The sequence below is a fragment of the Micromys minutus genome (genome assembly GCF_963924665.1).
Source record: "Micromys minutus genome assembly, chromosome: 6".
NCBI lineage: Eukaryota > Metazoa > Chordata > Mammalia > Rodentia > Muridae > Micromys > Micromys minutus.
This window is the reverse complement of record NC_137975.1, coordinates 57,751,074-57,764,541: the sequence shown is the minus strand read 5'-3', so window position 1 is coordinate 57,764,541 and position 13,468 is coordinate 57,751,074. Positions and strand designations below refer to the sequence as shown.

Sequence of the window (13,468 nt, the reverse complement as noted above, 5' to 3'; positions counted from 1 at the left end):
GACAGAAAGATCTCTGCAAGTTCAAGGTTACCTGGGGCTAAAGAATGAGAGGAACCCTGTATGAAAAATCAAGGATGGGGGCTAAGAAAGCTCAGTGGATAGCTCATTTGCTGTCAAACCTGATGGCCCTGAGTTTGATTCTTCGAACCTACATAGTGGAAGGAGAGAACCAACTCCTTCAGGTTGCCCTCTAACATAAATACCACAGCATGCTCTTCAACACATAAAAGCCGCACGAAAAATAGATGTAAGTTACATTTATTTTTAAAGTTGAATATTCAACCCAATCTAACCAACTTGCCGTCAGATGAGTAAGTCATAATATTTTAATTCAGAGGCTATAGTCTCCAATCCCTCCCTCTAAAAAGGCAACTGCCACTGGATAGATTGAAATATCTAAATCTATTTGCTGTTTTGAAATAGCACATAATTACACAATTCTGTATGAATTTAATTTGCTATTTCAAATTATCTTCTGTGGAGTCAAAACAGCATAATGGACTTCTTGGTCTACATATTCCTTCACATTTATAGTACTGATTTTTTTCATTTCTTTGATTTCTAATTTGAGTTCCTTTACTTTGTTTCTCTACAATAGAGACTATTAGTTTTGTTGAATGAATGAATTACTGATTTAGGGTAGAGAGTGATTTTATTGTATTTAAGTAAAGATGCAGTTATATGATCTCTGCTTTTTGTTCAAAAGATTTCTTTTTTGGAGACAAGATTATTCCTGGAAGTATGATTTCTGTGTTATTAACAGTTAAAGACTTGGGATAAAAGCATTTCGGTGTGTTGCTGCCTATAGAACAAATTAGTATTTTGCTGTGGAACAAGTTTCTGACCCATGGGCTCAGTGTAGCTAGAGTTGACTGTGAGTATAGCAAACACAAAGTCCATAAATGTAGTATAGTGGGGAGGATACTCGATGTAGTTGTTCAGGTATGAACTTTTTGTTTGCGTTTTTGGGTTTGTTTTTGTTTTTTGAGGCAGGGTTTTTCTCTGTGTAGTTCTCCCTGCCTGTTCTGGAACTCATTCTGTAAACCAGGCTAGCCTTGAACTTGTAAAGGATGATCCACCTTCCTCTACTTTCCCAAGTGATGCGATTAAGGGTATTCCCATAACCACCCAGCTTCTGAGGCATTGGCCAAAGCCAGGGTATATGTAGGACTGGGTGTGGACTTTACACATTGTTCAGATGCAAATTAGACACTTGGTAAACATTTGTTCACTTTTGTTACTGCCCACTTTTTCACTTTAGGATTTTTGACATTAACAGGAAACAGTATGTCAAGAATTGAAGATAGAAATAGATTATGATTTCTAGCTTTCTGTAGAGAAGATTGAGATGGGACTTAAATCAGAAAATTAAACTAAGTATTATAAGTTATTATTGAGTCTATTTATCTTATATATAATATATAGATAGATATATCTTATATATAAAATGAGAAATTTAGTAGTCTGTTCTCTAACCCAACTAGCTCCCAAATTGAGACAGAGACTATATTTTTGCTAAATAAGTTTTATAGCAATAACTGAGCAAGTATTAATCTATTCTAATCCTCTAAACTAATAGATCTTCTGAGCCAGCATCCCTGAGTTACTTGCATTTTAGTATGGCTCTGACTCTGCTTCATTCATTTTCTCATAGTAGCTACTGGTTCCTGCCTCGTGGCCAAATCTCTCTCTCCCCCCATCCTTGCTGGAATTGGAAGTCCAGTCCTATTCTCATCTCTACTCAGTCATTAGCTGCTTAGTGAGCTGTCTGTCTGTCTGTCTCTCCCTCCTTCCCTCCCTCTCTATCCTCTTTTTTCCCTCTCCTCTTCAAAGTAGAAAATAAATGAGGGAGCAGTGTTGATCCAACACTGAGATACGAGATACTTGGAATAAGCATGATAATGCCATGTACTGGTTATTGCAGCTAGATACTGGGGCAGAGAAATCAGTGTTTTGAGTAATACAAGGATAAAATAACTTGCCAAGTGTAAAGTAGAGTAAATTTCATTTATAATTTAGATGTGTAAAGCAAAACAATTTTAAGTTGCAATGTTCGTAGTTACAACTTATAAATTTTATTCTAAGTAATAAAAGATATATTACTATATTTGTATTTCAAATGTTGATAGTTTGTTTTTTGAGTTTGACATCAAACTGAAGGTCCTACTTCCTCTGCCAAGTGTATCGTGCCCAGCTTGAATTTGTGTTTTTGAATTGGATTTTTGGGCAGAGGTGTTAATGGGTTCTAGTGTTTTATCTGAATATGTCTGTGTGCCACATGTGTGTCTCACATCCAGAGACCAGAAGACAGAAGAGGTGTTCAGATACCCTGAAGTTACAGACAGTTGTGAGCTACCAAGTGGGTGCCAAGAAATAAGTCTGGACTCTCTAGAAGAAAACTGTTATGAGAAACAAAGACAGATTTACCTAAAAAATAATTAGAACTAACATAGAAAGACTGTAAAATAACAACAGAAAAGCCTGTGACTATTTAATCATCTGAATAGGAATAAAATGTACAATGGACTTAAAACTAATTTTTCTTTTAAGAAAGACTGTGACCTTTTATAGTTTGGCTTTGCTTATGATATCTTTGTTAATAGAAATGATAAAACTTTATGAAAATTTCCACATCATCAGTTAAAACATATTTGCTCTACATGAGCTTGTTTTGAGTCGTGAATACAACGACCAATTGTATATTACTTTATAGATTAAATAAATTTTATCTTTAAGATTTATAATTTTCATTTGAAGATTTATAATAAACATAGAATAACTATTTCATTTTAAGATTTATAATCAGAATAGATTTATTGTTGTGCAATCCAGCCAGATGTAGGTCTGAGAAAAGTGAATTTCTTCTCTACAAAATAAAACGAGGTTTAGTTAATTTTCTGAGATGACTATAATTAATAAGAGCTAGATTAATTAATGTTGAACAGGTCATAATTTTGAGTTAGAAGTTTAGACATAATTGAGTTTTGAATATAAAACAAGGTCTTTTTAAATGCCCAGGCTGATACTTTGGTAAGGATACTTTATGCCATCATAATGGCATAAGAATAGAGAACAGGTAAAGCTGAGCAAACATGGCAACTGTGGAATGTTAGCGTAAGAGAATATGAGGCTTTCAGCAAGTTGCAGTGGTACTGTGAGTAGAAAGGAGGCAGGAGGAAAAGAATGAAATAGAAGCCGATAAATTCAAGGCTGTAAATAGGTACTAATTTAAAAACATGATTAACATAAAAGTTTTATGCTTCAATTTTGTCGTTTGGAAAATAGATAACTTTGTAGAATTATAGCCAAAGAGCTTGTACCTAGTAATTTCTCAGTAAGTGAACAGATACTACTTTTCTGAATTAGAGAAATATTCAGCTCTCCTTCCTGCAGGCAATAAAAATAATTTAGGAAGGAACCCACCCAACCAAGGGTTGGGGCTATTAGTCGAAATCAAGATGCCACGTGTGGTCTTAGATATTCAGAATTGTGAAATTGTCACTAATTTAAATAGTCTAGTTGACTATTTCCCACTTTTTTTGATCTGCCTATTCTAGACATTTGTGTAAATAGGACTGTACAGTACAGGTTTGTCTTTATTCTGTGTACAAGTACTTTGCTTACACATATATTTGTATACTGTGTGTGCCTAGTGTCTGAGGAGGCCAGATCCTCTAGAGCAAGAGCTGGTCAGTTTCTAGCTATTATTTGGGTGCTGGGAATTAAACCCAGATCCTCTCAAAGAATAGCCAGTGTTTTTAATCATTGAGCCAGTCCCTGGTATTTTTTATTTAATATTTTTATTAATTTTTTGAGAATTTTATATAATATATTTTGATATTTATTCCTTTTAACTTAGATCCATCTTCTACTTCCCTGCCCCTTCTGAACTTTCTGTACTTTAAGTTACCCACCAAGTCTAATTTGTGCTGTACATACATACATACGTGTACACACACACACACACACACACACACACAGAGTGTGGCTACCCAGTGGAGTGTGGTGGACATATTAGGGCAACATCCTTAAAGAGAAAGATCCCTCCCCCACAAGCTATCATCTGTTAGTAGCTTCTCAGCAAGTAAAGGAGGCTTGTGGGCCCCTCTTCCTCACTTACTTGTTCTGTGACATTTTATCATATGTTAAAACTTGATTTTTTTTCTATTGTTAGGAATCAAAACTAAAGTCTTTATCACATTTGCCCACATTGGGCAAACATTTTGCTACTGAATTTTACGTTCATCACCAGTACTTGACTTTCAGTTTTTCATTTCATCCACCATGGAAATTAACTATTTACCATTCACTTATTAAGGCTTATGAATCATTTTATTACATGTTCTCCCCCTTGAAGACATATAGATCATTAATACTTTGGTTTAGAAACTCATCTTGATAATTTAATTTTATTTGTCTTATTTTCTTTTACAGTCACTACATAGTTATTCTGTGAAGTTTCATTAAAGATAGTTGGTCTGATCCTGTATGATCCTGTATTCCTTTGTGTTATGAAAACCTCAGAAAGGCTTACAAGCATGGCTATTTTTTATTTATTTTTATTTACTTATTTTTTAGTTTTAAAGTGCCTATGGGTGATTAAAGCCATTAATGGCTCTAAGATTATTTTTCTAAGAAGGATAAGTTTTATTTTGGTTACTGGTAAAAAAAAAAAAAAAAAAAAAAAAAAAAACCATACATCCCTATTAGGCTACTTTTAAAATAAACCTTATTGCTAATACTATTGCTATTTGAAGACTTCTGATGACTCTTATGTTTTGATTCTAGGGAAAACTCAAGTTTGTGTCTGAGAATTATACAGGTGACCAACTGACCTAGGCAATCTTATGGCTATGACTGCCATGTGGATGCAGCTATCTACAAAGTTTCTTGCAAAAGAAATTATTTTTGTGCCTTCAAACTAAATCACTGTGAGTAAATTATACCTAAAAAAAATATTTCTTAATCTAATGTCCTAAGTTTCAGATGTGGCTGAGGTTGGAATAAACTTAATTCCTATGCAGTTCCATAGTGCTAATAATACTTATTTTCCTTCTTACAGAATTACCTCGATGAACTTTCAGGCAACACTGTTATTAAATGACCCAGACAGACCTGTCCTTATATAATTGTTGCTTTTCAGTACAAGGAACCCAAAAGATGGCATCACCCACTTCTAAAAGCATGTGAGTAATGATAAACTAATAAATGCATACTTTATTTGGTTTGTTTCTCTTAATCTAATTTAAAAAACCTTTTGTTTCTTTCTAGACTTGAGCTCAATAAAAATGGTAAGAAATTTGTTAGCTCTTGTGGTTTTTGTTGTTTCAGTAAATGTTTCACAATGTGATCAGCTTCTTTGTCCTCCTTCTTAAAGCTCTCATCTCTCCATGGAAAGGACAGTTAACTATTCAGGGTTGTTTGCTGTGTGATATAACTCTTCGGTCTACTAATGGCTCCATAGATCCAGTACAGCTGTAAGTATTATGTTGCCTAAATTCTGATCCTTAGAGAGAAATGATACTTCCATGGCTATAGTTGAGGTGGGGTCTTGTTATTTAGCCCGGTTGGTTTGGAACTTAAGGGCCCAAGGGCTCACTTTAGCCTTCTGATTAACTGGGGACATTTGTATCTGTTACCATGCCTGACTAAAATTTTGTCGTAGGAATTTACTTTGTCTCTAAAACAATCAGATTTGTTCAGAGAGCAAATAATACAGCAAATTATAGCTACTCAGTTCTATTATTGACTCATTAAGATTTATAGTATCTGAAGTTCTAATAGTCGCATGATTTCCTTATTTGAAAAATACTAAAAGTAGCTGTTAAATCTGTTTGTAGTGTGGTGAGTTATGATAATGAAGTTTTTTTTTCCCCCCTGAGGAACTGTGAAGGACATCTTTAAGAAATCTTTTTGTTTGACCTATTCATACTTTTGTACTCAGCACCACTAAAGCATACAGTTCAGTTGACATTTGATAATTGGATTTCTGCCAGTTTGTCTTCCTTTGGCTATTTATAAGAACAGAAAGCAGAGATAGTATAGCTCATAATTAATAGTAAAGGAAGAATTTTGTGAAGAAATGCTTTTTTGCCATACAATGTAGTTACTAAACATAGGAAAAATGATGGCATATGATATTCAAATAAATGATAAAACAGGTGAAATTTTGGTTATTTGCATATTTTTCATTTTTCTACAAATTGCATATTAATCATGAATTTGAAAATGGCAGACTTTGCAGAAGAAAAAACTTGAAATCTTTTTTCTTAAGTTTTTTTGTTTGGTTTTGGTCTTTCAGTTTTTTGAGACAGGGTTTGTCTGTGTAGCCCTGGCTGTCCTGGAATTTGCTCTGCAGACCAGGGGTGGCCTCTGCCTCCTGGAGTGCTGGTATTAAAGGCTAAATCTCCATTACCCAACCTTTTTTCGTTTAAGTTTTTAAATGTACTTTTAATTGAAATAGAATTACATAAAATTATACCCTCATTTTCCTCTAGCCCCTCCCAGCTCTCTCCTCTCCTTTTTCTTGATTATTATTGTTACCTGTGTATACACACGTGTGTGTGTGTGTGTGTGTGTGTGTATGAATAGATGTTTTGTTTTTAAGCAAAATCTCAATCATTCTATTTTTTTTTACGAATGGAAATTCGGGAGCCAGATGCTGGGGTGAAAGCCTGCTAGCTCAGAGAGGTTGATCAAATCCTCAGCCAATGTCCCAGAGGGAATGCCCTCTCATATCTTCTCCAAAAACATCCTGAAAACTCATTGTCCCTCCCTTCTCTTTCCTGTGTGTCTCTATTCATCCTCTCAATACCCACTTACTCTCTTTCTTACTAATCATATGTTGACTTCCTGTCAACTAGTTGCTTGCTCTCTTGACTTAGGGTTGACTTCATTTAATCCTGTTTACAATAGTCAAGCCGAAAGCACTTGGATTAAAAGTGTTCACTAAGGCTGAAGCACACCACAACTAAACACTGGTTTTTCCAGTTAATAAATACCACAATTTTGGGGTTTACAATGTGATCTAATATCCAGCAACATATATGCAACTTGCTCAATCTGTTTTTATTAGTGGCTTTATGTTTTGGTTTTTGAAGGATCTTAGCAAAATTTGGATAAAGTATAAGATAAGTAATAGTAGTCTACAATTGTTAATTTCTTAATTTTTGGTAATTTGTTATGCAAGGAAATGTTGTTTTTGGGGGGGAAACCCCAAGTATTTGGGAGATGAAAAGGCATCAGATATGCCTCTCCAAAAACAAAACAAAACAAAGCATGTAGAAAGCAATATAATGAAGTGTAGGAATTTTTGTGCTATTTTTATAACTTTTACATAAGTCTGATACTATTTGAAAATAAATTATAAAGAAAAATACTTGAGATGATAGAATGAAGATCTGTGTATGACTCATTCTGTGTTAAGACCCAATATTGCAAAGAATCTCAACTTAATATAAGTTTTGAAATTTTTCAGTTTCAGAATACATAATTCTTTAACACATCTAGATATTTTGGCCATTCTAAAAATACATGTATTCAGAAAATGTGAACATGTTTGTGTACATCATGTGTGAGAATCTTTATTATTTATAAATATTATTATATAGTATTAATATAATAAAGTATTATATTTATAATCTAACCTGGAAATTACTGACTTGGAATAATTGTGTGTGTGTATGTGCAGGTGCGGGTAGAGGCCAAAAGAGGGAGCCATGAGCTCCCCAGTGTGTGTGTGGAGACCACGCTCAGGATTTCTGTAGGAGCAGCAGTACACACACTCCTAGCTGTTTCTCCAGCCCTTTAAGGACTTTTTTCTCAGTATGTTTGTTTGCATTTGCATTAGAAAGTGATAAGCTTATGTCAGTATTTACTACACTGCTCTATGAACTTTTGTTTTTTAGGCCCCAGGAACTGGATTTTAAGTATGTGATGGAAGTGTCTTCTCTGAAAGGAAGCCTACCAGAAGCTGCCTTTAGAAGACGGGACTACTTGGAGCAGAAAGGTCTGTCGAAGTGTGATGGCACACTACAAATCCTGGGCTTTCACTCTGTGGTCTGTACACTCACATACATGTCTAAAGTTCATCTTAAATACTTCTTAAAATGGTCTTTTGAGGAAGTTGTTAGAGTTACCATGTTGTCCACTCCTTGGAAGCCAGTTACAAAGTGGCAGATTCATCAAAGATGATGAAGACTTTACTTTAATACAGAATGCTTAGAGAATTGAACACAGATACTATAAAATAGCTCAAAGCTCAGATCCATTCCTCTCCTGCACCGCAGTTTTTATTGTTTTGAATTTATGTACTGTTAAGTTCACAACAAATATGAGACCATTTGGGAGACAGAAGCAGGTGGATGAATTGTTGAGTTCAAGACCCAGCCTGGTTTACATTGAAAGTTCCAGACCAACCAGGACAACATTGTGAGACCCTTTCTCAAAACAGAAATAACAAAAATAAAACAAAATATGAGAAATTTTGGGGTCATGTAATTCATAAAACACTGATATTTTTGTCTAGTATTTATTTTGTTAATTTTGTAGCAGTGTAAGAAAGAACATTTTTTGTTTTGAGGTAGGGTGTCATTGCATAATTCTGCCTGACTTGGAACTCACTATGTAGAGCAGGCTGGCCTTGAACGCAGAGATCTGCCTGCCTCTGCCTTTAAGTGTTGGGATTAAGGAACATTTTTAAAAGGATTTAAAAACTAAATATTGTGAAAATTGTTAAGTGAATTAAAAGTTCTGAGGCAAGGTGTGGTAGCATATGGCTTTAATCCCAACTGTGAGGAGACAGGCAGACAGGACTCTGAGTTCAAGGTCACCCTGTCTATATGGCTAGTTCCAGGCCAGCCAAGAATACATAATGAAACCTGTGTACATACGTATGGACATATGTACATGTATGCACATGTCCTGAAGAGAAAACAGTGGGTATGTAAATGACCAAAAGGTGATATGATTGTGGAATTTTTAAACTAAAATTTAAAATGTTCTATATTTCTGATTCCCTCTACAGTCTGTTGTGAAGATTTATGCTTTGATTTATATGAAGTTGAATTGTCAAACAAACAAGGAGAAAACATAGATAAGCTAATGGAATATGTTAAAAATAAGGAATTGGTAAGACTCACTAATTTCAAGTATAATTATTAATTTTTTCCTTAATCTAGGAAGTAGGTACCTGAGTGCTCACTGAGTTATTTAATCTACCAGTAGGGTTTTCACTGTTAATGTTAACTGACATAATATTGCAACTGGCATTTTCATTTTCTTTACATCTCAGCTTACCTTTGTGTCTCATTGGTTTATATTCCTGACTAAAAGAACAAGTTTCTTTTTTTCTCAGTCTTTGTTTCCTTAATACATTGATTAGATATCTCCTGTATTTGCATTAGTCACAATACCACTTCTGAGATGCTTCTTTTGAAAGCCACTTTAAATCATTATGCAGGGGTTTATACAAGTTGTTTCCTCTTTTTCATAATAGAAGAAATAAGACTTAGGAATAGCTACTGGTTTAAAGAATTCTGTTGGGGCTGGAGAGATGACTCAGTGGTTAGGAGCACTGACTGCTTCTCCAGAGGTTCTGAGTTCAATTCTTAGCAACCACATGGTGGCTCACAACCATCTATAATGGGATCCAGTGTCTTCTTACGGCATGTCTGAAGACAGCAACATTGTGCATATATGTGTGTGTGTGTGTGTGTATATGTATGTGTATATATATGCATATATATGTATGTGTATATACATACATACATGCATACATACATACATACATACATAGAGTAGAATAAATAATAAAAATATTTTTTTAAAAAAGGAAAAAAAGCTGTAATGTTAGCTAGGGTTCCTTGTGTGAAGATAGATGCTTCACCCAGAGTTTGAGTCTCCTTTTATGATAGTTTCTAAATATTACAAAGGAAATTATGCAGATGTTACATTAATGAAACAAGTCAGCTCTTGTTTGTTTCTATAGTAAATACGGCATAAGTAAAATAAAATAGACCAGGTATGCATGTGTTGTGTGGCACAGTGACCTGTCTTAATGGTAGTGGTGGTTAAAAGTATTCTGACTTGCAAATCACATTAATCTAAGCTGGCCTTAATCAGTGAGAGATTTTACAAGCTTGCTTCTCAGTCTAGGTAGTAAGGTGGGATTTCAGTGCTGTTGAAGACACCTTTTTTCCAGCTTTGTCCTTTCTTATGGCTTCCCGTCGGGGTTACGTGCTTCCTTTCCACTTGGATGGAAAGACAGAGCACCCCCGTCCATTGAGTTAGTTTCATTAGAACAGTTGGTATAATATGTGGAGTCCTCAGTAGCTGGAAGTGGCACAGGTGACACTGATAAGTGGATGAGAGTCCACCTTTTAAAGATGAGTCCTACTCCATCTATAGGAGTTGGGATTGAACTCTTCTTTCACTTAATTCATGTAATTACTCATTAACTATTTATTTTTTATGTTTAAGGCACTCATCAAATGCTTAAAAGATAGGGGCTTTTTCATTTTACTTACATCATCAGCCTTAACTCCAGAACCAGGTAAGGACAAGCTTTCTGGGAAGAAAACGTTTTAAAGTGTTTATTTTTGTTTCAAAAGATCAACAACCTACATTTCTTTTCTTCTGATTCTTACCTTACAGATCGTGGACATGAGCAGATGGGTCTACATGGCTTACATTTGTTCCGTGCACCTCAGCCAGCAGGTGAGGTCACAGTGGGACCCAGTCCACTCATCCTGTTGGGTTTGGGTACTTCCCAGTCCAGATCTTACTCGACAACTTAGCACAGAGCACTTGTTTTTCCCTAAACAACTGTCTGTCTTTAACGGTCCTAGCTGACCTCCTTTACTAAGCTCCAGACATGTGTCTCCACATACTGACATATCTAACATGGTATATCCAAAATTGAATCCATTTGTTAACAGTAGAACATACTTTTCCCACAGTGTCAAAAAGCTATGACTCGGGATTTCCATAGCTACTCTTGCTATCTAGACTAGGTCTTTGTGTTTAGACCATGTATTCCCAACATGGTATTTACCCTGAGGACAAACACGTGACTTTAGAGACAAAAATAATATTAATCATGTATTAGTGACTTTTCTTTTACTATGATAAAACACCATAACTAAGCAACATATAAAAAGAAGGGTCTAATTTGGGTCTACAGTTCCAGGAGCTAGGATCTATGATGGTAGAGTAGAGGCAGCAGGCATGGGGGCTGGAACTACAAGCCAAGAGAATATACTAGCACAGGGCTTTGAAACCTCAAAGTTTGCCCACAGTGACATACTTCATCCAGCAAGGCCACACCCTCAAACCTCCCAAACAACTGCCATTAATTGGGGGGCCAACATTGAGACATCTGAGCCTATGAAGGACATTCTTAGTACCTAAACAGCTACACAATGTCACAGCATGTGTGATGTTGCAATTAAAATACTTGTGGGATACAGATGTAACTCAGTTGGTAGAGTGCTAGTCTCATAAGCATAAAGCCCTGGATTTGATCCTGAGGACTACATCACCTGGGTTATAGGTATTTGCCACCACATCTAGGTGTGCTTGATAAACAAATATATTAGTGCACTTGGATTGGCTTTTGATTTGTGATGCTGGGATTATGAGTATGCAGTTTACCACTTGGCTATATCCCCAGCATCATACCTACCTTGGCTGCATTGTATATATCCTCAGAGCATATGTGTGCGGACATCTGAAAAAAAGTAAGCACTGAACAAATAAATTTAAAACAAAGCAATTTTTGTTTAAATTATTTTGTATGTGTTTAAGGATAATGCTAAAATTAGTATTTCTTTAAACATATAGCCAGCACAAAAATGTTTTAAGTTGATATTTTATAAGATTTATTTTACTATATATATATGAGAATGTTGTCTACATGTATGTATGTGTGCACCACATGCGTGCAGTGACCCTAAAGGCCAGAAAAAGATGTTGGGTCCCCAGAAACTGGAGTTTTGGGTAGTTTTGAGCTTCTTTGGATCCTGGGATCTGAGCTCAGACCCTCTAGAATAGCAGCTGCTGCTTTTAACTCATGATCCATCTCTACAGTCCCTTAAAGTTGATTTTTTAAAATATATGTATATTCTGGTGATCAAAGAAGAGAGTAGTACTTCCTGATATTTTGGAACAAATAAAACAACCAATTATACAAACAGATTGACAAAAGATAATCACATTTATTGTGTTACATATTTTTCTAGGGATAATTGATTTAGCAATCCCTAAAGTATTGTTTATAAACATTTCAAAGACGAGGAAACGGACTGGTTTGTGCAAAATTAACTTAATTCCAGGGTTGGCTCTCAACTACCATACCATGCTAATTTATTTTGTGTTAGTTTTTTTTTTTTTTTTTTTTTTTTTTTTTTTTTTTTTTTTAAGAGCTGCAGAAATGGTTCAGTGGGCAAGAGCACTTGCTGCTCGTCTAAATGATCCAAGTTTGGTTCCCAGAGCTCAAATTAGGTGGCTCAGCCTATAACTCTTCTCTCCAGAGGAGTTCAATACCAGCACTTGTACATATGTGTGTAATCATATACACAAAAAGTACCAAAATCTTAAAAGTTTTATTTATGGCTATATTCTTCTCTTTTGTCATCCCCTGGTTTCTTTCCTTTCTGCTGGAGATTGTACCCAGGGCCTTATTGTGCTTAAGCCCTGTTCTAGTGAGTTACACCCCAGCCTTCATTTCTTTTCTTGGGGTTGGATAAAAACCATTACTTGTACCTAGGGAAAACACAGGAATGCTGGCTGAGTAAATAAAAACAATGAGACAGTTTCAGTTTTTTGTTTCTCTTGTTCCCCCGCCAGACAGGGTTTCTCTGTGTAGTCCTGGCTCTCCTGCAACTCCCTCTGTAGACCAGGCTGGCCTGGAACTCAAAAGCTCTTCCTGCCTCTGAGCGCTAGGATTAAAGGTGTGCACCACCACTGCCCAGAGGAAGCAGTAACCCTAACCCTAACCAAGTTTTGGGTGTTCAGGTAAACCACCCATCTGGAGACCAGCCCCGTTCATTTTATGTATATGAGTACCCTGTTGCTGTCTTCAGACACACCAGAAGAGGGCATTAGATCCCATCACAGATGGTTGTGAACCACCATGTGGTTGCTGGGAATTGAACTCAGGACCTCTGGAAGAGTAACCAATGCTTTTAACCTCTGAGCCATCTCTCCAGCTCCAGCCCTGATCACATATACAAACCTTTTCTGTATTTTCTTTCCTTTTTGTACTCTGAATGATGAACTTAGAAGAAATAAACTTTATTTTAATACTTAACTACATTTTCTTTTTCATTATTTGTCCCCTTTTTCAATATTTGCTACAGTTTTGTATTTAACTAGGACTAATTTGGTATTTCACAATTCTGGAGAAACTTTAAAAAGATGTCATAATTCCTATTTTTATTTAATTGTTTTTATAGGTTTATATTGATGG

General features: G+C 35.6%; 1 protein-coding gene across 3 annotated transcripts in view; it reads left to right on the top strand.

Annotated features, from left to right (window-relative positions):
* Positions 1–13,468, top strand: part of TASOR2 (transcription activation suppressor family member 2) — a gene marked incomplete at its 3' end in the record, with an annotated part of 35,861 nt that overhangs the window by 5,407 nt on the left and 16,986 nt on the right. For 2 of the 3 annotated variants that reach the window (XM_080918247.1, XM_080918246.1), the window contains exons 2-9: positions 4,789–4,931; positions 5,063–5,186; positions 5,272–5,291; positions 5,378–5,477; positions 7,908–8,008; positions 9,026–9,129; positions 10,480–10,552; positions 10,654–10,716. In XM_080918247.1, the coding sequence (XP_080774373.1) occupies positions 5,101–5,186; positions 5,272–5,291; positions 5,378–5,477; positions 7,908–8,008; positions 9,026–9,129; positions 10,480–10,552; positions 10,654–10,716 (547 nt within the window). In that variant the 5' untranslated portion in view covers positions 4,789–4,931; positions 5,063–5,100. Of the gene's footprint in view, positions 1–4,788; positions 4,932–5,062; positions 5,187–5,271; positions 5,292–5,377; positions 5,478–7,907; positions 8,009–9,025; positions 9,130–10,479; positions 10,553–10,653; positions 10,717–13,468 lie in introns of those variants that run through there. The other variant, XM_080918248.1, reaches the window with a different exon arrangement.